Here is a 24,835-nt window from a genome sequence, read left to right as displayed (position 1 = left end):
TATATAAAGAGACCCTCTGAGCCAGACAAGGCAGTTTTACGCACAGACAGTTTGGCGCAGAGGGACGGACTGAGGAGCAGCTCTGTGGGTCCACTCCTCATTCTTCCTCCTTTTCATCGCTCTATATTTGCAGCTGCACCGCTGTTAATCATCCTCAGGGTTTTCGTCCCTTCTTTCTTTCTTTTTTATTTGTTGGTGTTGTTGTTGTTGTTGTTGTTGTTGTTGTTTTCTGCAACATGGGCTCAGTGCTACCCGCAGACGCTTTGGCTCTCAAATCGGGATTTAAATGTCCGAGCCGCTCGCTGTCGGACGTGATCACCTCGGACATCCTGCACAGCTTCCTGTACGGCAGGTGGAGGAACGTTCTGGGCGAACACCTGGCGGAGGAGCGGCAGAGCGGCGGCAGCAGCGGCAGCCCCAAGACCGCCTTCACCGCCGAGGTGCTGGCTCAGTCCTTCGCTGGAGGTAAGGCTCACCTGCTGCTTTATTGTGGGACGATTTCATTTTGACTGTTTTCATCCTGCTGTTGGAGGTTTTTTATTGTGGCCTATATGATCGATTTTGAAGTGTTTTATTCAAGCCGGTGTGTATAAGAATGACCCTTTTATAGCTTCTTTATGGGAATAAAAAAAAACATTATTTTAATAGCTTTAATAAAATAAATATATGTTTTATAAATAATGTGCTTACATTAGATCTCATGCAATTCCCTACAAACTTTTACTACATTTTTTCAGCGTGACAGCTATATTTGAGCAGTTTTTCCAATGATATCCTCACACATAATTTGGATCTCCTGTCAGAGAAACCAAACATTCATTTGACAAAGTTTGTCTGACTCACTTGTTGCTGTTTTTTGCACTTTCCCTCATTTCTTTTTTTTTTTCTTTTTTGTTGCTGCTGTTATTTCGAGCCATTTAACGCGTTAACCCTCGCAGAGCTTCAGGACCTCGCGTTTAGAGGCTTGTTATGCGTGTAACTGCCGCTGATTGAAAGACGCGGGGCATTAAATTCATTTGGTTAACTTTGTGCTTGACCTGGGAAAGTTTCCACTTAAACCTCGAGGAGAGAAAGGTTTCTTTTCTTCGAGATGTCCCGGGTTTTTATCCCGCATTCATCAATCTCCGGACAGTCTCTTTTCCTCTCTTGGCAGCTATGGGGCTCCGGAGCTTTTCTCTTTCTCTCTCCTTAAAAGATTTGCTGTTCCTCGCATAATGCACCGTGAAGGCTAAATCTAATGCTATTCATTGCATGTCAACCATTTAATCGCCTTTCCATTTTTTTGTTGCAGAAATTCCTCAGTCTTTTAAACAAGTCCTCGTTTCATTCAGCGCAAATTTATTGCTACAAAGTTCTTAAAAGGATAATGAATTTGGAATTAGCCGTTTCTTTTCCAGTAAACTTTAATGAATATCACATCTGAAGCATGACAAATTGTTGGACCCTGGGCAATAGAGGACCATTTAACCCCTATTCAGCCTGGCTTTTTCGCAGCCTCAAATAAAAAAAAATCTTTGATTTTGACATTAAAGAATCGCACGATCTTTTTTTTTTCTTTTCTTTTTCCCCCTTTTCTGATGCGGATAAAAATGCTTTCCAAGGGGGTTTCTCTGCACAACAAAAACGTTCAATTCATCCAGATAATCGAATTAAACGGAGGATAAGGTGTAGCTTAATATTTCGTGACTAAAATAAGATTCAGTCCATTTGCTGCTTTCAGGACTCCTCAAGCCATCGTGCTTCATCTGAGACTTTGGCATCCACTCACGCTGCTGAACAACTCACAACATTTGGTCTCTGCTTTATCCAAATTATATTATGTGCAGTTTTACTCATGCACAAAAAAAAAACAGTTTTCAGATATTATGTCTGTGTTTCTAACATCATAAATTGCACAGGCCTTCTCAATATTCCAGTTTCCGTTTTCTCACGTTTCCTGCTTTATCTTTGCAGAGGTGCAGAAGCTGTCCAGCCTGGTGCTGCCCAGCGAAGTGATCATCGCCCAAAGCTCGATCCCCGGAGAAGGTCTGGGCATCTTCTCGAAGACCTGGATCAAAGCGGGAACCGAGATGGGCCCTTTCACGGGGAGAGTCCTGTCCCCTGAACACGTGGACTTGCTCAAGAACAACAACCTCATGTGGGAGGTGAGCTGACACTTGACAAGTCTGTGATGATATGACTTCATTTACGCAGCCTGTGAGGAAAAGGCCTGTGAGCTGTGAAGATGTGCAACTCAGAAATCCGAGTGTTTTATAACTTAATTTATTATTATTACTATTATTATTATTATTATCTCTTATTAAACCGGTTTTCCTTGTGCGCTCAGGTGTTCAATGAAGATGGCACGGTGCGTTATTTCATCGATGCCAGTCAGGAGGATCAGCGCAGCTGGATGACCTACATAAAGTGCGCCCGGAATGAGCAGGAGCAAAATCTGGAGGTGGTCCAGATCGGCAGCAGCATCTTCTACAAGGCAGTGGAGGTGAGAACAACTCAGGACACAGCTCGCTAAATGAATACTCTGTAACTGAGCGTAAAGATGGACTGGGCCTTCGGTGGCTCTTTGGGAATTTATTTGAGGCCAGCAAGAATGTAAATGTCCTTTAGAACAGCGCCACCTGCTGGTCGGACGGAGGAATGAATAGGTTATGCGAGTCGTACTTTGGTGATGGTGATTGTCAGGTTGCAGCAGCGAAGTTGAATTAACTGACCTTTGCCCTCCTTTCTTCCTCCCTCAGACCATCCCACCAGACCAGGAGCTGCTTGTCTGGTACGGAAACACCCACAACACATTCCTGGGAATCCCTGGAGTTCCTGGAATAGATGAGGAGCACCAGAAGAAAAGCAGGAATGGTGAGTTTACGGATCAATATTAGTGGTCATTTTTAAACAGTGTAAAAGTTTTGTTTACTTTTAAAATAATAATTGAAAAAAAAACATTGTGTAAACCTCAGGGCAGCAGCAACCATTTGAGTCATACTGAAACTGAGAAGGCTTTAAATCATCTCCCTCTTCTTTGTCTCCTCTCCCAGATGACTCCCACTCATGTGACGGCACTTCCTCGTGCTCCCCCTCCTCCTCCTCCTCCTCCTCCTCCTCCACCTCCTCCACCACCACCGCCGGCCGCATGCGCTGCGTCATCTGCCACCGCGGCTTCAACTCTCGCAGCAACCTGCGCTCCCACATGCGCATCCACACCTTGGACAAGCCCTTTGTGTGCCGCTTCTGCAACCGCCGCTTCAGCCAGTCGTCCACGCTGCGCAACCACGTCCGCCTGCACACCGGCGAGCGGCCCTACAAGTGCCACGTCTGTCAGAGCGCCTACTCGCAGCTGGCGGGCCTCAGGGCGCACCAGAAGAGCGCACGGCACAAGCCGGTGGCGCCCGGCGCTGACGTAGGCTCACAGGTGTCCCCTCCTCCCCCACAGATGACGACCATGCCTCACCAGCACCAGATGCCAATGGTTCACCACATCCCCACCATGGTGCTATGATGACAGAAACACTGGAGGGACAGTCAGGCAGAACAACGATGCACTTTAGGTTAGAGCTGTAGTGGAGAAGTACAGGGGACTCCTGATCAGACAAGGGAACAAATGAGTTGATGTGACAGTAAAGCATCTCACACAGAACATTTAAACTGTTTGCCTTATTTGTATTGATTGTTTCTTTGGCTATCACGTGACAAAACCCCAGCAGAAGGATGTTTTAATGTTTGTATTTCGGAAGCTGAAATATACTGAAAAAACACCTCTGTCCAGATTTTACTAATAATTCGTAATCAGTGCTTCTCTGTGTGATCTCAAGAACTCAACACGTGTCAAATGTCACGGCAAACCAGAGACAATACAGATATGTACTACGTTTTACACCATTGCATCACATCCTCACCAGCTCAGGTGAAAAGAACCTTTGGTCAGAGATTTGTAGAGTCAGTAGAAACTATGAGGGACGTGGCTACCAGTGTACATCGTTGCAGCTGCATTGTTCCACACTGTAAACTGAGAAATGTCACTTTAACCTTGTACAGACTGTATTCTTTTGAGAACTGTGTAATTGTAAAATTGTATTGTATGCTAATGTACATGTTGAATGTAAATACATTTGTGCTCTCTTCTATTCTAATTAAATGAAATGATATGATATTACAATCAGTATGATTTTCAATTTGTGAGAATGAATCCCTTTTTCACAATTTTTTATTATTATTCTATTGTTTATGTGCGGCTCGGAGAAACAACTTTAGAGAGTAAAACACAGATCAAATACCAGATTTTAAGAGTTTGAGTTCTGAAGGGTTTTGCTCATAGAAGATGCCAAAATGTAGTGAAAGTCTAGTAACATTCATGAAGCATTTCTGCAACTATTTTGAAAATCATTTGAAGGTTCCTTGTTTTTTGTAAAGATCGTATCACTCTGAGTTCTGAGTGGTGAAATCCAGAGAGAATGTTTTATTGGTGATGCTTGTACTCAGGAGTGATAAATCTAAATCTTCGTTTTCTAAACTTAGTATCCTGTTCAGCGTGTCAGTGGTTGGAGACCCATTATATCAGTTGAAGCAAGTGGCAGGGTAAAAACACTGGGTAGGTAAACAGCACACTGGATCCTGGGTTTGAACCTGTCAGCGTGGGTGGAGTTTGGAGAGTCTGTTTGGAGGTTGCTTGTTCCCACTGATTTCCTCTGGTTGCTCTGGTTTCCAGTCCGAGTCCAATGTCAGAAGGTGCTTAGCGAAGGTGCATTAAGTGCATGAGAGACTCTGTCTATGTGTGTCAGCCCTGCACATGGACAAATTACTGAATGGGCCAAGTGGGCCCAGGCCCATTGGCCCAAGGGGTGAGAGGGGCCCCTGGACCAGAGCCTCTGTTTGAAGTGACTGTTAACGTTTCTCTTTGGGAAGTCAATCAAACAACAATAAAGATACTCAAATCGAGACAAACCAACTGAGAGTGACAAAACGACAGAGATAAAAACACAGCAAAGAAATAAAACAACCAAAAAGTGACAGAAAACAATTTAGAGTGACAAAACATACACAAAAGACGCAAAATTACTAAGAGTTACAAACTGTCCACAAAGAAATGCAAAATGACCCCAAAGAGGCAAAACAACCATGAAGATGCCTCTTTGAAACTGTGGGGCTGTGATTAAATACCTCATAATTCAGCATTGTTTCCTAATTGATGAAGCAGTTTTCTGTCTTGATTTGTTCAGGTAATTTGACTCCTACGGTTATTTTAACAACCACATGGTGGCGCCAGATACTCAGGAAAAGAGTCTCACAAGAGAAAAATAAGCTTCTCTTGGTGAGGGTGTAAAGATGCATTCATGCCACAGACAGTTAGATGATCTCAACTAAAATTTATTTCATTCATTGGATTAGTATTTTACCATATAGGTGATTCGTACATACAGTACAGGTGTAAGTCACCTCTGAGCCACTGCTGCAATTGTCAGCTGTCAGACATTATCCAGCTTCCCAACAAGGAGTTTTCAGACAAGTCATCATTATAACAACTACAGAGCAACACAGACCGACATGCTGGATGTGGACAGATGAAGGCCATCTTTTCTGTTCATTCTGCTGAGAGGAATTAAGGAAGATTCGGACTGGATGGTGTTTCACCACCAGAGACTGTCCACACTTTCTGCCCTGCAGAGTGAGGAAAACAAGACAGTTTAACCATCAAAACTTACGTAGATCATTATTTCAAAATGGTATATTTGACACACTGAGGAGCACCTTTACACTGGTACAGACATCCTGCTGCCATCCTGTCCTTCTTAGAGGAGCAACAGCAAGATGCTATCCAGTCAGCGGCATGACGCAGTGCTGTAGGGAAACAGAAATTATTGTTTTACCTGTTTGTATTGTCAGCCAAGGTGCTGCCAAGTCTGTTCTGCTGAGATAACGATGGGGCAGGTAATCTGATCCTACCCCTATCAGGTTAAACACACTCTGTTTTACACACCATCCTACAATGCATTTTCATGTTTTAAGACTTCATTAGAATTAGTTTCTAAACAAGATGAAAAGAATAAAGTTGTCTATGGGAAAACGGATGTCATAGTTCACCTAGTTTATAAAGCCTGTTTGCTACTAAACTGTTTTTAAAAATTTATTATAATTTTGTCTTCTCTAGAAAAAAGTTTTAATAGCTTACTTACCAGAGAATATTTGTCACAGCATTGCTCCAATTTAATTGTTTTGTTTATAAGTGCTGCTGCTCTCATGCAGTCATGGTTACGATGTGTGTGCGCTCACACCACAAGCCAATGACACAGCGTTTTACACACCGCAGCCTTTAATAGTCCACTGACTGATGCTCACTGTGGTGTCAGTTGCCACTTCATGGGCTTGAAAACAGTGAACATTATGCAAGTGGGATAATTCTACTGATAGTGACTAAGATCAGATCAGTGTATAATGATGAGGAATCCTTTTATTCTGCATTTGAGTATAACAACTGCAATAAAAGTTATTAGTCAGTTTTTGTGAGAAAATACTTAATTAGAGAAATGATAACATTAGTCTTTATGTACATATAATAACCTCTTCTTAATCTGCAGTCTTTACCATGTCAACATACTCCTGAAAGTTGAAATGAAAATGTAATAAACAAATTTAACAAATAAGTGAAGATTGTATTGGGGAGATTTTCCATCTTTGGTGACAAGTAGTCTTTGCTGTAGTGCTTTCTTTTTTTCCCTCTGTTTTGTCCCAAAATGACTTTGCAAACATTATCAGAATTACCATCATTGTCGAGGTGAGAAAAGGAAATCAGAGGAAAAACGTAGATTAAAAAAAATTATAGATAGATAATAAAGTAGTTAAAATTCGCCCCACCTTAACCAGCTGCAACATTACAGTGATGTATATATAAAATACAAATATGTATGGACTTTAAGTACTCAAGAAGAGAATGCAGGACTTACTTGTAACAGAGTAAGTTATTTCTCCACTGGCATACTGCTACTTTTATTTAATTTAAAAAATGGTGTGTTTTATAAAGTGCATAATCCGCCTCATTCAAAAGAAGAAGAGGAAAAAATAAAAAGACAGGAAACATAAATATGAAATGAGAAAAGGACCTCAACCTTGTGATGCTTTTTTAATAACAACAAAACAACTTGTAGCCGTTACCTGAGATGATTAACTGGTAATGAAGAAAAAACATCACCTTCTAAATGCCGGATAGATTGAGTTGGTCTTGCTGTGCCGATGCTTCTGGTATCTGTTAGTAGAGTCTCGTCGGCTCGCCGCTACCGGAGGATTGTTGTCATTTCTCTGTGGCTAGCCTTAAGCGCTAGCTAGCCACTTGATTTTCTCCTCCAAAATACTTTGATCCAGCAGGTGGGTCTCAGTTTATGTCAACAACTTTGTACTGAGCCAAGCTCATTTACTCATTCAGAGAAACCGCTGATATATGAATGTAGCCACTTGTCGTCAATATTAAATCGTCAGACGCAGCTAAAAGTTGAAAACAAACGCCAGCTAACGGCTAGCTTAACGTTAGCTTGACAGACATCTCCTGCTAGCCTAGCTGTAAACTAACTAATTTCGATCAGCAAACACACACAGACATCTGCTTGTTATCAGATTTGTATTTATTGTTGTAATATTTTTTAGGTCAGCACGAAGGCTGTACAGTTTGCTATCAGTGTAATCACAGTTACTTGTCATTAGTTTTTCGTTCGACGACAAAAATGTCCATGTAAGGTCATCCTCACACGGCGTTTTGGTTCAGGAAAAGAAGAGCCGAGTGAATGTACTCACAGCTAGATAAGACTATTGGTCAATTTTATATAAAGTTTGTATTAAATTCTCAATGTTACACGGTTGTTTCAGGTTGTAGTTGAGGAAATGCCACGCTATAACATGGCTCTGTTCCAGCAGCGACTCTGCAGGATTTATCTCTCTAAGAAACATGGAGAAGCTTTAAGTTCAGTGTCAGTGCACTGACATGCCAAGCAACATATTGAATGTATTTATAATGGGGTGCACAGCTCAGTGGTGTCTGTCCACCAGTAGGGTAAACTCTCAGTCTCAGATTGTGGAGGTGGGGCCTCAGGTTATTTATGGATGCACAGATCCAGAGTAACAAAATTTACTGACTTCATATTCACTGCCTTAAAATTTACAGTATATGATATCTTATAATATTTTAATGTCCTAATGGAGATGGATTGAGCTTCAAAAAACTAAATTTAAAAAAAGACTACACTCAAGTATTTTCTTAATGTGAAACCAATGTTTAACTTTCTGTCTGTCTGTCTGTCTGTCTAAGGTAGCACTGCAACGATTAGTTAATGAATTGATTGCTTAATCAGAAAATGTATCATATATTTATATATATATATTGATGAATGGTTTCAGTTGTTTTTCAAGCAAAATTGCCAAAATTTCTCTGATTCCAGTTTTGCATTTGTGAGAATTTGCTCGTTTTGCTTTATGTAATAGCAATAGTGGGTTTTGGACTGTTATTTTGACAAAAGAAGATATCTGAAGACAACATCTTGGACTTCAGGAAACTCAAATTTTTCACAATTTTCTGACATTTTGTAGACTAAATAATAACAGTTATTTGAGCAAAAAATCGTCTGATTGATGAGTACTGACACTAGTCATAACTTGGAGCTGTTTATGAGACGATCTATGTCTTTGCTTGTAGTGAAAATGTTTTGATCCCTTACTAAATGGTGGCACCCAGTCGGTCAGTTACTAAAAACTCGTGCTGTGCATCCATGTTTTGTCAAATCCCCAAGAAAACGTGTGTAAAATACTGCACAAAATACCTAGAAAAAATTTCCATTTGATGAAATGAGGCATTCATAGAAATCTTTGACACTTGGGCCACATCATATAGCTCCAGGGAGAAGTTGTAACGAGTCTATAGAATGAGATGATTTGTGCAATTTCAAGCTACCTAAGGGGAAACAGTACTTTCAAGGGTTTATTTTGCTTTCATATAACATCACGTGTACATGTTGTGTGTGTGGGTGTGTTTTCCACAGGATGTTATTATGGAGTGTGGCCCAATTCTGCCAGACAGCCTGGTGTTGGAGATCTTCCTGCGTCTGCCCCATGATGCTGTGCTAAGAGCTGGTCTGACTTGCAGACAGTGGCTGGCTGTCTCCAGAGATGAGTTCCTGTGGAGGGAGCTGTTCTACAGCTACTACCGCATCCCCCGCTCTGTACCCCGACACCCTGGTAAATATTCAGACCCATATGTTTCGCAGGGGAATTAACAGATTACAATTATTTATCACAAAAACACATTTGGGTGAAATTTTTAACCTTTTTCTATCTACCTTTATGCAGCGGCTGTGTCGTGGCACAGAGAGTTCAAGCGTCTGTTTGACTGTATCCCGTGTGTGGAGGTTCAGACGCTGAGAGAGCACAGTGACCAAGTCCTCCACCTGGCTTTTTCTCACAGGGGTCACAGGTTCTCCTCCTGCTCCAAAGACTGCACTGTTAAGGTAGGGATTAAAGTATCACTGATGTTACTTTCATCCTGGATCTTATTTACTTACTTTCTTCCAGCATGACAAGTGATTGAGTTCAGTATCTGGTTACTTACTAACTGTAGGGCTTTTCTTTTCATTGGTTAGATTGTCCTGCCCTAAAGTACACAATTCAGAGCAAAGCAAGCTACAACAGGTGAATGTAAAAATAGATTAAAAGATAAAATTTCAACACAGTGCCACCTTTAGTGCAGCTGATCTGATATATAGTTAATAGCTATGATTAATTAACAGTATTTCAGTTTCACAGTGTTCCAGTTAGAATAGTCCCTTTTGATGCCACGTGTGTTGCTCACACACTTTATTTACTCAACCGGATCAGTTCCACCAGTGAACAGGAGACATGCACAGGATGAGATAACACTATACTGTTTAGTTTTCAGATTATTTCCTAGTCGGATCTGATAAGTGTGCAAACCACCAGCAGCATCATTGACTCATCTATTTCCAAACCTGTCTTCTCCCTTCTTGTAAGCAGCTATGGGACACAGAGCGGCCAGATGGTAATATCTCATTGGTGCACAGCTCCAGCATGCGGCAGTTCAACTGGGGCTACACCCAATTCTCCCAGTTCAATGCCGATGACAGCCTGCTGCTCGTGTCTGGTGTTTACCTGGGCCCACATCACTCCTCCTCTGGGGAAATTGCTGTCATCAGTCTGGGTAGGAACCAAAACCTGCTTTCTTTCACTTTGTTTGCTGAAAACATGCTCTTAAATGGTTCCAATGCGTTGAATTATTGATTAAGAAATGCTTTCATCTTCATTAGATTATATAGGCAAGTTAACTGAAAACAGTGTGGTCTTAGTTTGTTTATTACATTTAAAAGCAGCTGTAGACTGGCCAGAAACTGATCCGACAAAAAGCAGAGCCGTCTGTAGTAAAGCACGGATACAGCTCTGTTTCATTTACCTGTTGCTATCTCTCTCACTCTCACCATTCTGCACACCGTCACAGAAAATTACACGTTGTTGTCACGGGTGAGGAACAAGCCGTACGATGTGTTTGGCTGCTGGCTGAACGAGACCCACCTGATCTCTGGGAACCTGCACTGGATTGGCAACATGACCTCCTGCTCTGTGCTCTGGCTCAATAAAGCCTTCCAGGTGAGACCCGCCGCAGCAGCTACTGCTTATCAGTCAGTCGAAATCTGTCTGCAGACATAGCATCTACAGGAAGAGCTTTACACAGGAAGAAATTACAGCAATAAATGTCAAATATTATCACACATCACACCCCCCTCACATCTTCTCTCCTCCTCACTCTTTTCTTTTCTGCAACAGGATATTGAATCAGAGAACGTCAACGTGGTCAAGCGCCTTTTCAAGATCCAGAACATCAATGCCAGCACCATCCGCACAGTGATGGTGGCCCACTGTCGTCGTCATGACAACCCGGACTTGGTGCTGGACTATGAGGCTCAGTCTCAGGCTCAAAGGCAGAAAGGGCAGCAACGGCAGCACCAGCCCCTCCTCTTTGACCTGGGAACCTCTGGCAGTGAGGAGGAAGACGAGGAAGAGGAAGGGGAAGGAGAGGGTCAGAGGCAAGCGAGGTGTCAAGGCCCCTCAACTGCCCGCCTCTCCCAGTCCACCATCTCACCCCTTGAGCAAGTCATACAGGTGAGCTAGGTGTGACACTCTCAGGCATTTTGTTCAATTTTTTTAAGGAAAAACTGTTCTTCATTCTGCCTCGTTTTCTCTCTCCTTCATCATCGTTGTCAGAGTTGTAAAAATATAAGCCTAAGGGATCTGGAGATCGAGACCCAGGTGGCCCAGATGATGGGCAGAGCCCACACGAAAGCACCTGACTCCGGCCTCATTGAGCCTTCTGAGCCCGTGGAAGGAGAGGACAAAACGTACTTACTCTTCACTACTGGCAGCCTTACATACTCCCCTCATCAGATAGGTATGATTGTTTCCAAGCTGCGGGGACTAAACTAGATCTTACAGATATGATGCAAATATAGTTTAACACATTTATGAAAGTGTGTGTTGGAAAAATCAGACACAGTGCTGTCAGACATCTCTCATTTGGTAGTTGCTCTTCCTTTTCAGGTATTAAGCTGATCAAACCTGACCAGATGACGACTTCTGGTCCCGTCCTTGGCGAAGAGCGGAGTTCAGATGAGTTTTTTGATTCCCTGGACCACGTCATTGATATCCATGGACACATTATCGGTATGGGGCTGTCTCCAGACCACAGGTAATTAAATGAAAACACATGATATCGATAATTAATGTGGAAAATACACTTTATGGCCACATATTTACAACCCTGCCCACATAATCTTGTGGTTTATTGCTGTTTTTTCACACTTTCTTTAATTCCATTTGCTACAGCACACAATGATATTTTAGACATCTATCTTCGAACTTGGTGGCAACAGTTTGGGGAAGTCCCTTTCAACATTTCACTGTGACAGTTGCCTCGTGCACAAAGCCAGGTCCATAAAGAAATCATTTTCCGAGTTTGCTCTGGAAAAACTTTGTCTTCAACCTCATGCCAGCCAGGCCTTATCATCCAACATCAGAGCTCGACCTCACTAATGAGGGGCAATGGGAAATCCCTGCAACCTAGCCTTCACAATAGAGTAGAGACAGCAGCACAATAATGCCCATGACCTTGGACAAGATGTTCATTTATCACATTTGAATCTAATGTATGCATGTCCACATATTTTCCCCATGTAATGCAGCATCACACTATATTTTCCAAACCTAAAAAGTCTTGTGAATAGATCTTGACCACTTGCTTAGTGCAAAAATAAACCCAGCATATATCTGTGTTTGTGTGGCCATGCAGCACCATGTAGCATTTTTGCAGATTAGAAATGCCTTTACAACTCTGACTTTACTCCTTTCCTTTCATCGATCAGGTACCTTTATGTCAACAGCCGGGCTTGGCCAGCTGGATGTGTGATCTCTGACCCCATGTTTCCACCTCCCATTGCTGAGGAGATAGACCTGCATGTCATCGATCTGAAGAGTCTGAGGGAGGAGAGAAGGAGTCTGCGTGCTCACCGAGCCTTTACACCTAACGACGAGTGCTTCTTTATCTTCCTCGACGTCAGCAGAGACTTTGTGGCCAGGTGCGTGATTGATTGTATACTTTATCTGTCAGATGCAGCTTTCACACATTCAACACACACATTCATTTGCCTGTATTTGGCTATGAGGGGATCATATAAATAGGGAAGTGATACTGATATGGTGGGAAACTATTTGACTGCTCATGTTGTAGTAAAATTCTCATATGACACCTCTTATTTTTAGCAACAGAGGACTTTAGCAGTTTTGATGTGGGTTTGTGAATTGTCACACAGTTTAAAATGATTTTAAACTGTAGCTTGTGTAAATGACAGAGACTGCCATCATCACTGTAAACAAATTTACAGAATTTACATATAGAATATATCTGGGAAGCACACACATGTAGAGGATGTGAGTGAGGAGATACACTTGGAATATCAAATATTTATTTTTATTTAGGGAATTTCCAAGGCTGTTGAGTCCCATAAGAACTGATGACCAAAATAAAAACTGTTGTACTGGCTGTTGTAAGAAGGTCGAAAGCTTTAGAAAGAAAAATCCTTAATAAATACGGCTTCTTGAGAGCATAATAACTAACAGTTTATTGAGTAGGAATTTAGAGGATCTGTAACCTTTGTAATCACAGGTTTACAATATATTACAGTATTACAATAAGTATTACATTTGGTTTGAATACAAGGGAAAATTACTTACTAAAGAACTATCAAACTGTCCATCTACAAAATGATTTTCAGTTTTGTTGTTACAGATGTATATTAAGCAATTTTTTGCAGAATCCTTTATCTCTGTTTAAACAATTGATGTTGCACTTTATTTCTGCTGGATGCCATCGTTTAACTACTGCAACTACTGCAAGTCATATAATCATAGTCTAGAGGCAATAAAAAATACAAATCTGGCTTTGGTTTGATGCCTATTGGTGTTGACTTTATCAGCTGTGATGGTTCTTTTTAGTGGCTTTAAAGCCAGTAATGTTTAGAGCTGAAATGAAGCAATGAATTGATTAGTTAGAGAAAATTAAACTGCAGCAGTTTGCGCTGATTAATAGTTTTAAGCAAAAATTCTAAAAAATCACTTGCTCAGGCTTCATATGGTTTTAGGGGATTTGCTGCCTTTCCTTGTCTTATGGGAAAGTAAAGGAAATATTTGGTTTTGACTCAAATCAAGCAACCTGAAGACAAGAAACTTATGATGGTTTTTTTTTTTTTTTTTTTTTTTTTTTTTTTTTTTTTACTGTTTTTTGGATTAACCTGTTACCAGACGGCCACATTTTTGTGCACAGCTCAGAAAATGATAATAAGCCCAAGCATAATTTACCCAAATTAAAAAGCTTACTGTTTAACCGTTGTGTAAAAATGGTGGAAATGTAAGTTTTTTTGCCTTGCTAACTTTTTTAGGCATGAAAAGGGGCTTTTAGTAGTTGCCTTTTGTGTGAAAAACACTTAGGAGCCATGACCATAAGTCCGAACCAGTTCTGCGCTTTGAGACAATCAGGAGACTTAGAGCTTTCAAACAATGAATAATTTGTCAAGCTTGTGTGAATCCGGTAGAAGACCAGGACACCTAAAGTAGTGCAACCAAGGCCAAAGCATCCCACGGGTGGGACCGCCTATTTTAAAGGTCAATCGATATTGAAAGTAATCTTCTGTTGTAGCCCTGGTAGTGACAGACAGCAACACATCCTTTGACAGCAGTGTTGAAAGGATTTCACTGTGAAGGCTTTACTGACTTATGCCTCCACTCTCCTACCTGCAGTGGAGCTGAAGACAAGCACGGCTACATCTGGGACCGTCACTACAACATCTGTCTGGCACGCCTGGCACACGACGACGTGGTGAACTCAGTCGCGTTCAGCCCTGCTGACCAGGAGCTGCTGCTGTCCGCCAGCGATGACTCTACCATTAAGGTGTGGCGTTCACCACGCATGGTCCGCCTAGCGCAGGCCCCCGCCCGTCCACCGAGGCCCCGTGGCCTCCTGTCGTCCTGGCTGAGCCGCAACAAGAACTCCACGTCTGCGAACAGTGTGAATGGAAAACCATGAGTCAGGTTGGAAAACACTGAGTGGGAGGGAGCGGGGAGAGGAAAGTTTGATCTTTTTCCTCTGTGGTGGGAATATATATGCACTCCATATATATATGTAGTGTGGTCAGTGGTCTTGCTGGAGCTCACGGCATTGTGATCTACAGCAGTGCTCGGTGTCTTCAGCTGAAAGGCGAAGCGATGTGATGCAACTCAGGGTTAGACACAAGGGAGCGCCGTTGCGCCAACAAAGGACAGACTCTGTGTTGCTGTTGTAATGAAATGTTACCACAGATAGAGATAGTGTGGTGCTGCACAAGACAGATGTTCAAACCTGGTTGGTTTTTGTCTGTTTTTATCTGTAACGTTGTGTCTGAACAGGTCTGACACAGGACTCCTGGACCTGAGGTGTAAATGTCCTGCAGAGATGGCACTTATCATCACGGCTGTCATGTCCTGCTTATTAGAGACAAAGTGCTGTACCTGGAAATTATTTCAGATATTTTTTTTTCGTTATTAATGGATATATCCATTTGATGTCTTGAGTATAAACACCCTATAAACCCAGTTTTCAAAGAATTATAAAAACCATTTAAAACCAAAAGGGAAAAAGAGATTGAGCTGCATTTACTGCAGTCTGCCTTGGTTTTTAATGATGTCCCATCCTATTGTTTTTGTACCCCAGAAATGATCGATCACTGTTCTAATAAACGTAGAATTATTGAATAATTTAACCTAGAAGATTTGTTGAGGAACAGTTTGCGTGAAGCATGACTGTGAACGAAAATTGTTGTTTGTGTAGCGAATTATTATTAGGGCCTATATTATGTAGAAATGTATTTAAATACTGTCATTCTTTAGTAGCACAAACCGACACCCTTTAATTTTGTTATGAGACTGTCTTAAAAAATGTATGTCCTTTCCTCATAATTACATGTGACAGGCATGTGTTTTGTTTCCAAGAAGAACTTTCCCGCTCCATGCCCAAAATTTCAATATAGTGTACAGAGTACATGGATATATGGGCAACTTGCAACTTGTCTTTCTGAAACAGCCACAACTATATACAGTTATCGAGGTAATTTTAATTATCCAATTGGCCCTGTGTTTGAGGTCATCTACTCAAAAACTAAATTATGATTTACCACATTACTGTTACCACAATCCTCCAAAATTTGTTAAGAGACGTCTTATATTCTATTAAGTAGTGTGCACATTAGAACAAGCAATGTTACATAACTTATTTATATATATCCCCTTTAGGATACTTACTCTGGGAGATAATTATTATATTAACATGGCACTAATTTAATTGTTAAATTTACTAACATTTTTAAAATATTGATATCATATTCAATAAAATATTCATTAAATTGGCAGTTTTATTAAAGCTGTAAATCTGCAAAAACAGATTGTAGTCCTGAAAGTCCTGAAATGTTTGTGTGTACGTGGGTTATCCCTTAACTTCCCATCATACTGGTAGTCCTTATCAAGGTTGTTATTACTTTTAGCGCTCAAATAAAAGCAAAACAAAAACTAACAACAAATTAACCTTGAGACTTTTTTTTTCAGTTGCCGTTAAACCAGCACAAGGTTCAGGTACTTAACCTCATAGATATTTATGTTTCCATGGAGATTCCCTGCTGTAGGAGGTTTTCCTGTAACTGATTAAAACCCTTTAAATAAGTAATTTGCATGTCCAGTTTTCAAAGAAATCTCTGTGAATTCAACGGCTGAATCAATCTACTCAATCAGCTGACTCTTGCCAACAGTATTGTCCTTGTTTTGAAATGTGTGTAATAAGTCACAGTCTCTCTCCTTGGTTCCCTTTGAATGTTATTTTTACTGTAGTTCCATCTTTTTGATCATGTTAACTTCCCACCTTAAATAAAAAGCATGCCCTGAAAGGCCGCAAGTCTCAAAAAGTGTCAGATTAAAATCCTTTTTTCCAAAAAGCGTTGGTTTCTGTGCAGTTTTTTGATGAAAGATTTTGGACAGAGAGCTCGTGTAACAGAAGTATTTTGATCTTGTTGATGCCCAAATTAGAAAGCGACAAAAAGCACCTTTGAGTCCATTCATAGGCATAACGAAGCCACTGAACAATGTGGCCCTTTCACAATGACACAATGATGCAGGAAGCCTGTTTTGCATGTTTAGGGACTACTGTAACTGCCTCAGGCTTCTTACAGTAAACAAAGTTCATACAGTATTGTAGATGATGGTGATTAATACCAATCAAAGTCTTACTGAGGCTTAACAATTCTTCTTATATCTTGCAATAAAGCATGGGACAATATAGTCCAAGTAGTCCAGGGTTGCCAAACTTTGAAAGCTTGTCTTCTAAACTATGCCAGCTGCTTTGTGAGGCTCTATTTAGACAAAGAGGTACTTTGAGCTGATACTAGCATGACAACATGTTCACATGAAGGTAGAATTTTTTTTACCATGTTTTACCATCTTAATTTAGCTTGTTAGCATCTAATATTTGCTCATTAGCATAGTACAGTTAACGATGATGGGAATGTCCTTACTGTAGTTTAGCAGGTATTGGTCATAAACCAAAGTAGGGCTGCAGCTAGTGATTATTTTCATTATCAATTAATCGACAGATTCTTTTCTTGATAAACTGTTTGGTCTCTAAAATGCGAGAAAATAGTGCAAAGTGTCTAAAATGACTCAAATGATTAATTATCAAAATAGTTGCAGATCATTTTACCGTCTATCGAGTAATTGAGTAATCAACAAATCAATGTACCTCTAAACCAAAGTGTTGGACCAACAGAAATTTGGACTTAATGAGTAAAATGTAAGGGATTGTCAAAATGACATTAATGTCATGACTTCGTGTGCTGAGGAGTACCAGGAGATGTGTCAGAAAGCTATAAAAAATATAGTATGTGTACCTTGAATTCTGACTTTTTTGGATCAAAATCCCAACTGTTAAATGGGTTTTTTGGGGGACAGAGACTATGCAGACTTATTCAGTTATGTTATCAAAATGGCCACAGGTCACATGAGAGAGGAGCTTTTGTAAAGAAATAAATAACCACTGTGTTTAAACAGAAACTGAAAACTGCACTATTCAGAACTTTAATACTAGGAATTTTCCATTGGTCTGGTTTGGTTGACTTAAACTGTATTTTGATGATAGGGTTTAGCCGAGCTAGATCATCAACTCATGCAAGATGTGTTTGTGGTTCTATTGCGTCATTGAGCCAGAAAGTTGACCTTTTATTTTTCTTGAAAAATACTCTAGTGAGAATTTGGTGATACCATCATCCTGCAAAATGAACTTGCAGCTGCAAAGTGAGAAGTTTTTATAATAATTATGAACATGGTGAGTTAAACTATTAAATCTGGAGGCTTTGTTAAAAAATTATACTGAAATGAAGATTGGTATTCGTGTAGGTTACTGGAGAACACTCATCTATTGTTTCTAAGCAGATTATACCCTTTCCTGCAGATTCAACCAACTCATATACATTGCGTTAATAATTTGATTGATAATGTGTCCATGTTTTTGAAAGAAGCAATTCAGTGCTGGCTGTGCTTTCAATATCATCCTCCAGAAACTCCAGGTGACATTCTACAGCAAATAGTATGGTTAAATTCAAACATATTAATTGAAGGGAAATCAATATTTTGGAAAAATGTTTTTGATCAGGTGTTTGGTTTATAAATGACATTGTGTGGCAAGATGGGAAACTTAAGAAGTATACCCAGTTCATTGAAGTGTATGGAAAGATATGTTCCTCTATTTCATATAATAAGTTGATTTCTGCTTTAGGAAAAGATACTACCGATACCCTTACTGTCCTAGTAAAGTTAGTATATAAAACTATAGTAGACGCTGATATGAGATTCTTTCTATTAAAAATAATTTGCATTTTTTTGCCCACAAAGAAAATGATAAAGATTTGGGGTATTGACGAGACAGATGAGTGTTGATTTTGTTTTACTGAATCGGAGTCAGCAGTATATCTGTTTTGGTCATGTCATTTGTCAGCCTTTTGGAGGGAAGTTCAAAAGATGTGCAATGCAATGCAGCTGAGCTTTCCACTGGACTTCTTCTCAGTTATGTTAAGTGATGTTACACAGAAAAATAATTGTTATTAATTTGATTATTTTGTTTGGTAAACATTTATTTTCAAAGCTGGTGATGTGGATTCCTTGAATATTAATCAATTTAATTAAATTTTTTAAAAGTTACTTTATTTTTGAAGGATATATTGCAAAAACTAATGATGATTTTAAGAAACACAGAAAAATGGGAAAGGTTTATTGATGTAGAAGGCTGGTTGTGATTGTGTCAAGAAAATTTTATTTTGTTACTTTTTTTGGCGTTTTTTTGGAAATCAAATTATTTTTTAAATTTATTATGCAATGAAAAATTTGATTTATTTTGCCTTTGTTTTATTTTGGTTTCTTATTTGGTACAGCAGTGTTACAGCAACAACAACCTCTCCTTGAATGTGGAGAAGACAGAGGAGATGGTAGTCGACTTCAGGAAAGATTGCAGCGTGCACGCCCCACTGACCATCAACGGCCCTGCTGTAGAAAAAGTCAGCAGTACTAAGTTCTTGGGGTGCACATCGCTGATGACCTGGGCTGGTCCATCAACAACACAGCCATCACCAAAAAAGCCCAGCAGCGCCGCTACTTCCTCCAGAAACCTAAAAAAGCAAATTCCCCCTCATCCATCGTGAACACTGAACACTGAACCATCGAAAGCATCCTGACACACAGCATCACCATCTGGTACAGGAACTGAAGTCCCTGCAAAGAATAATGTGAGTGGAAGAGAAGATCTCAGGTGTCTTCTCTCCCCTCAGTGGCAAACATCTACACAGGAAGGCCACTGACAAACTGTCTGACCCCTACCACCACTCCTAACACCTCTTTGCACTCTTGCCATCTGGAGGGAGGCCATAAATCATATGTGCAAGGTCCATGAGACTATGCAATAGCTTTTTCCCTGAAAATGCTGCCCCCCATCCCTGCCTCCAACACCAGAGGGTGACATGCACAAAAAATGCACCATCATCTAGGTGTCCACTTGACTTAATGCTGCTCTCTTTACATTTTTTTTGTAATGTTTTTATGCCACGCGTGTATTGTGTCCTGTGTATTTTTTTGTTGTTTTTAAATGTCACCTGCACCCTGATTTCTTTTGTTATAATATATTGTATTTCACTTCCATGTATGTTGAAGTGTATATTATGGTAGTGACAAATAAAGCTAATTCTTAAAAAAATTCAATTTTGATTCTAATACAAAATTGTTAAGAAAATAATATACAAATGTGTAGAAATTTTGTTTTAATAAAGTTGCATTTTACTATATTGTATTTCATATATCTTATAAACTATCTTCAAATATCCAGAGTATGTGTATTTCTCATTATGATATATCCTCTCATAGGTGACACATATGTCATAGTAAGGCATAAAATTGTCTAAAAACGTCATAGTATAGTGAGACATAAAATCGTCATAGAATATTAAGGTATGAAGACATCATAGTGGTAAGGCCTTAAAAGTAAAAGCAAACAACATCGTATATTATGGGGAAAAAAGTGAAAAAACAACATAGTATAGTATGGCAAAAAAAGTGAAAAAATGACATACCATAATAAGGTATAAAAACATCAAAAAACGTCATAGTATAGTAAGATATGAAGATGTCATAGTACAGTAAGGCCTTAAAAGTGAAAAAAAACGACATCGTATATTATGACAAAAAAAGTGAAAAAAGGACATAGTATAGTATGGCAAAAAAAGTGAAAAAATGACATACCATAATAAGGTATAAAAACATCAAAAAACGTCATAGTATAGTAAGATATGAAGACATCATAGTATAGTAAGGCCTTAAAAGTGAAAAAAACAACACAGTATACTATGGCAAAAAAAGTGAAAAAACGACATAGTATAGTATGGAAAAAAAGTGAAAAAAAACTAGAGCGTATATTATGGCAAAAAAAGTGAAAAAACGTCATAGTATTGTAAGATATGAAGACGTCATAGTCCAGTAAGGCCTGAAAAGTAAAAAAAACTACAGAGTATACTATGGCAAAAAAAGTGAAAAAACGACATAGTGTAGTATGGCAAAAAAAGTGAAAAAACAACATAGTATAATAAGGCATCAAAACATCAAAAAATGTCATATTATAGTAAGATATGAAGACGTCATAGTCCAGTAAGGCCTGACAAGTAAAAAAAACTACAGAGTATACTATGGCAAAAAGAAGTGAAAAAAACGACATAGTGTAGTATGGCAAAAAAAGTGAAAAAACAACATAGTATAATAAGGCATCAAAACATCAAAAAATGTCATATTATAGTTAGATATGAAGACGTCATAGTATAACAAGTCCTTAAAAGTGAAAAAAACAACACAGTATAATATGGCAAAAAAAGTGAAAAAGCGACAAAGTTTAGTATGGCAAAAAAGTGAAAAAAGCGACATAGTATAATAAGGCATAAAAACATTAAAAAATATCATATTATACTAAGGTATGAAGACGTCATGGTACAGTAAGGCCTTAAAAGTGAAAAAAACAACACAGTACACTATGGCAAAAAAAGTGAAAAAACGACATAGTATAGTATGGCAAAAAAACATCATAGTATAATAGGACATGAAAACAGAAAAAAACATTATATTATACTAAGGTATAAAAACACCAAAAAAGGTCATAATATAATAAGGCGTTAAAACGTCATAGTATAGCAAGTCATAAAAACGGCAAAATATGTCATAGTATATTAAGGTATAAAGAAGTCATAGTATAGTAAGGCCTTAAAAGTGAGAAAAAAAAACGACATAGTATACTATGGCAAAAAAAGTGAAAAAACAACATAGTATGATAGGCCATAAAAACATTGAAAAACGTCATATTATATCAAGGTATAAAGAAGTCATTGTATAGTGAGGCCTTAAAAGGGAAAAAACAACACGGTATAGTATGGCAGAAAAGTGAAAAAATGACATACCATAATAAGGTATAAAAAAATCAAAAAACGTCATAGTATAGTAAGATATGAAGACATCATAGTATAGTAAGGCCTTAAAAGTGAAAAAACGACATAGTATAGTAAGGCCTTAAAAGTGAAAAAACGACATAGTGTAGTATGGCCAAAAAAAGTGAAAAAAACTAGAGAGTATATTATGGCAAAAAAAGTGAAAAAACGTCATAGTATACTATGGCAAAAAAAGTGAAAAAACAACATAGTATATTATGGCAAAAAAAGTGAAAAAACGTCATAGTATAGTAAGGTATGAAGACATCATAGTGGTAAGGCCTTAAAAGTAAAAAAAAACAACATCGTATATTATGGGGAAAAAAGTGAAAAAACAACATAGTATAGTATGGCAAAAAAAGTGAAAAAATGACATACCATAATAAGGTATAAAAACATCAAAAAACGTCATAGTATAGTAAGATATGAAGATGTCATAGTACAGTAAGGCCTTAAAAGTGAAAAAAAACGACATCGTATATTATGACAAAAAAAGTGAAAAAAGGACATAGTATAGTATGGCAAAAAAGTGAAAAAATGACATACCATAATAAGGTATAAAAACATCAAAAAACGTCATAGTATAGTAAGATATGAAGACATCATAGTATAGTAAGGCCTTAAAAGTGAAAAAAACAACACAGTATACTAAGGTAAAAAAAGTGAAAAAACGACATAGTATAGTATGGCAAAAAAAGTGAAAAAAACTACAGAGTATATTATGGCAAAAAAAGTGAAAAAACGTCATAGTATAGTAAGATATGAAGACGTCATAGTCCAGTAAGGCCTGACAAGTAAAAAAAACTACAGAGTATACTATGGCAAAAAGAAGTGAAAAAAACGACATAGTGTAGTATGGCAAAAAAAGTGAAAAAACAACATAGTATAATAAGGCATCAAAACATCAAAAAATGTCATATTATAGTAAGATATGAAGACGTCATAGTCCAGTAAGGCCTGACAAGTAAAAAAAACTACAGAGTATACTATGGCAAAAAGAAGTGAAAAAAACGACATAGTGTAGTATGGCAAAAAAAGTGAAAAAACAACATAGTATAATAAGGCATCAAAACATCAAAAAATGTCATATTATAGTAAGATATGAAGACGTCATAGTATAACAAGTCCTTAAAAGTGAAAAAAACAACACAGTATAATATGGCAAAAAAAGTGAAAAAGCGACAAAGTTTAGTATGGCAAAAAAGTGAAAAAAGCGACATAGTATAATAAGGCATAAAAACATAAAAAAATATCATATTATACTAAGGTATGAAGACGTCATGGTACAGTAAGGCCTTAAAAGTGAAAAAAACAACACAGTACACTATGGCAAAAAAAGTGAAAAAACGACATAGTATAGTATGGCAAAAAAACATCAGAAAACATCATAGTATAATAAGACATGAAAACAGAAAAAAACATTATATTATACTAAGGTATAAAAACACCAAAAAAGGTCATAATATAATAAGGCGTTAAAATGTCATAGTATAGTAAGACAAAAAAACGGCAAAATATGTCATAGTATATTAAGATATAAAGAAGTCATAGTATAGTAAGGCCTTAAAAGTGAGAAAAAAAAAACGACATAGTATACTATGGCAAAAAAAGTGAAAAAAACAACATAGTATGATAGGCCATAAAAACATTGAAAAACGTCATATTATATCAAGGTATAAAGAAGTCATTGTATAGTGAGGCCTTAAAAGGGAAAAAACAACACGGTATAGTATGGCAGAAAAGTGAAAAAATGACATACCATAATAAGGTATAAAAAAATCAAAAAACGTCATAGTATAGTAAGATATGAAGACATCATAGTATAGTAAGGCCTTAAAAGTGAAAAAAAACGACATAGTGTAGTATGGCAAAAAAAGTGAAAAAACGACATAGTGTGGTATGGCAAAAAAAGTGAAAAAAACTAGAGAGTATACTATGGCAAAAAAAGTGAAAAAAACGACATAGTATACTATGGCAAAAAAAGTGAAAAAACAACATAGTATAATGAGGCATCAAAACATCAAAAAATGTCATATTATAGTAAGATAGGAAGATGTCATAGTATAGCAAGTCCTTAAAAGTGAAAAAAACAACACAGTATAATATGGCAAAAAAAGTGAAAAAGCGAAAAAGTTTAGTATGGCAAAAAAGTGAAAGAAGCGACATAGTATAATAAGGCATAAAAACATCAAGAAATATCATATTATACTAAGGTATGAAGACATCATGGTATAGTAAGGCCTTAAAAGTGAAAAAACGACATAGTATAGTATGGTAAAAAAACATCATAGTATAATAAGACATGAAAACAGAAAAAAACATTATATTATACTAAGGTATAAAAACACCAAAAAAGGTCATAATATAATAAGGCGTTAAAACGTCATAGTATAGCAAGTCATAAAAACGGCAAAACATGTCATAGTACATTAAGGTATAAATAAGTCATAGTATAGTAAGGCCTTAAAAGTGAAAAAAAAAACGACATAGTATACTATGGCAAAAAAAGTGAAAAAAAGGATATAGTATACTATGGCAAAAAAGTGAAAAAACGACCAAGTATAGTATGGCAAAAAAGTGAAAAAAACGACACAGTATAATAAAGCATAAAAACATTTTAAAAAAAGTCAGATATGAAGATGTCATAGTATAGTAAGACCTTAAAAGTGAAAAAAACTACAGAGTATACTATGGCAAAAAAAGTGAAAAAACAACATATTATAATAACGCATAAAAACATCAAAAAATATAATATTATAGTTAGATATGAAGACGTCACAGTACAGTAAGACCTTAAAAGTAAAAAAAAACCAACACAGTATACTATGGCAAAGAAAATGAAAAAAACAACATCGTAAAGTATGGCAAAAAAAAGTGAAAAAACAACATAGTATAATAAGGCATCAAAACATCAAAAAACATCATAGTATAGTAAGATATGTAGATGTCATTGTATAGTAAGACCCTAACATCATAAGCTAAAGTTCCATGCAGAATGGTCCTAGGTGGGATTTGAACCCATCACCTGCTCCTTGGGAACCTGGAGCTTTAACCACTGTACTATCTTGTTAACTAATAAGGCAACAGGTAAAGCACTAACTTGTTAAAAACGATGATATCAAGGCTAAACACATCATAGTATAGAAAGGCATAAAAACATCAGAAAACATCATAGTATAATAAGACATGAAAACAGAAAAAAACATTATATTATACTAAGGTAT

At 37.9% G+C, this 24,835-nt stretch overlaps 2 protein-coding genes and 1 long non-coding RNA gene across 3 annotated transcripts; 2 read left to right on the top strand and 1 right to left on the bottom strand.

Annotated features, from left to right (window-relative positions):
• On the top strand, positions 1–4,150 carry LOC130186599 (PR domain zinc finger protein 12-like). Its single transcript, XM_056403810.1, has 5 exons — positions 1–465; positions 1,954–2,144; positions 2,327–2,482; positions 2,739–2,853; positions 3,033–4,150. The coding sequence occupies exons 1-5, from the start codon at positions 237–239 to the stop codon at positions 3,491–3,493; spliced, it is 1,152 nt and encodes a 383-aa protein (XP_056259785.1). The 5' UTR covers positions 1–236; the 3' UTR covers positions 3,494–4,150.
• A 1,187-nt stretch (positions 4,151–5,337) lies between these two features.
• Positions 5,338–6,303, bottom strand: LOC130186704 (uncharacterized). The gene is made up of 3 exons (XR_008830336.1): positions 6,165–6,303; positions 5,740–5,829; positions 5,338–5,649 (listed from the first exon to the last, which is right to left on the bottom strand). It is a non-coding gene; the product is annotated as an uncharacterized LOC130186704 (long non-coding RNA).
• A 926-nt stretch (positions 6,304–7,229) lies between these two features.
• fbxw5 (F-box and WD repeat domain containing 5) lies at positions 7,230–16,544 on the top strand. Its single transcript, XM_056404056.1, has 10 exons — positions 7,230–7,350; positions 9,012–9,207; positions 9,319–9,476; positions 10,000–10,183; positions 10,478–10,626; positions 10,804–11,139; positions 11,242–11,425; positions 11,575–11,722; positions 12,396–12,608; positions 14,326–16,544. The coding sequence occupies exons 2-10, from the start codon at positions 9,021–9,023 to the stop codon at positions 14,609–14,611; spliced, it is 1,845 nt and encodes a 614-aa protein (XP_056260031.1). The 5' UTR covers positions 7,230–7,350; positions 9,012–9,020; the 3' UTR covers positions 14,612–16,544.
• Positions 16,545–24,835: the final 8,291 nt, after the last annotated feature.

The sequence above is a fragment of the Seriola aureovittata genome, chromosome 18 (assembly GCF_021018895.1).
Source record: "Seriola aureovittata isolate HTS-2021-v1 ecotype China chromosome 18, ASM2101889v1, whole genome shotgun sequence".
Lineage (NCBI taxonomy): Eukaryota > Metazoa > Chordata > Actinopteri > Carangiformes > Carangidae > Seriola > Seriola aureovittata.
This window is presented reverse-complemented; position numbering and strand designations above follow the sequence as displayed.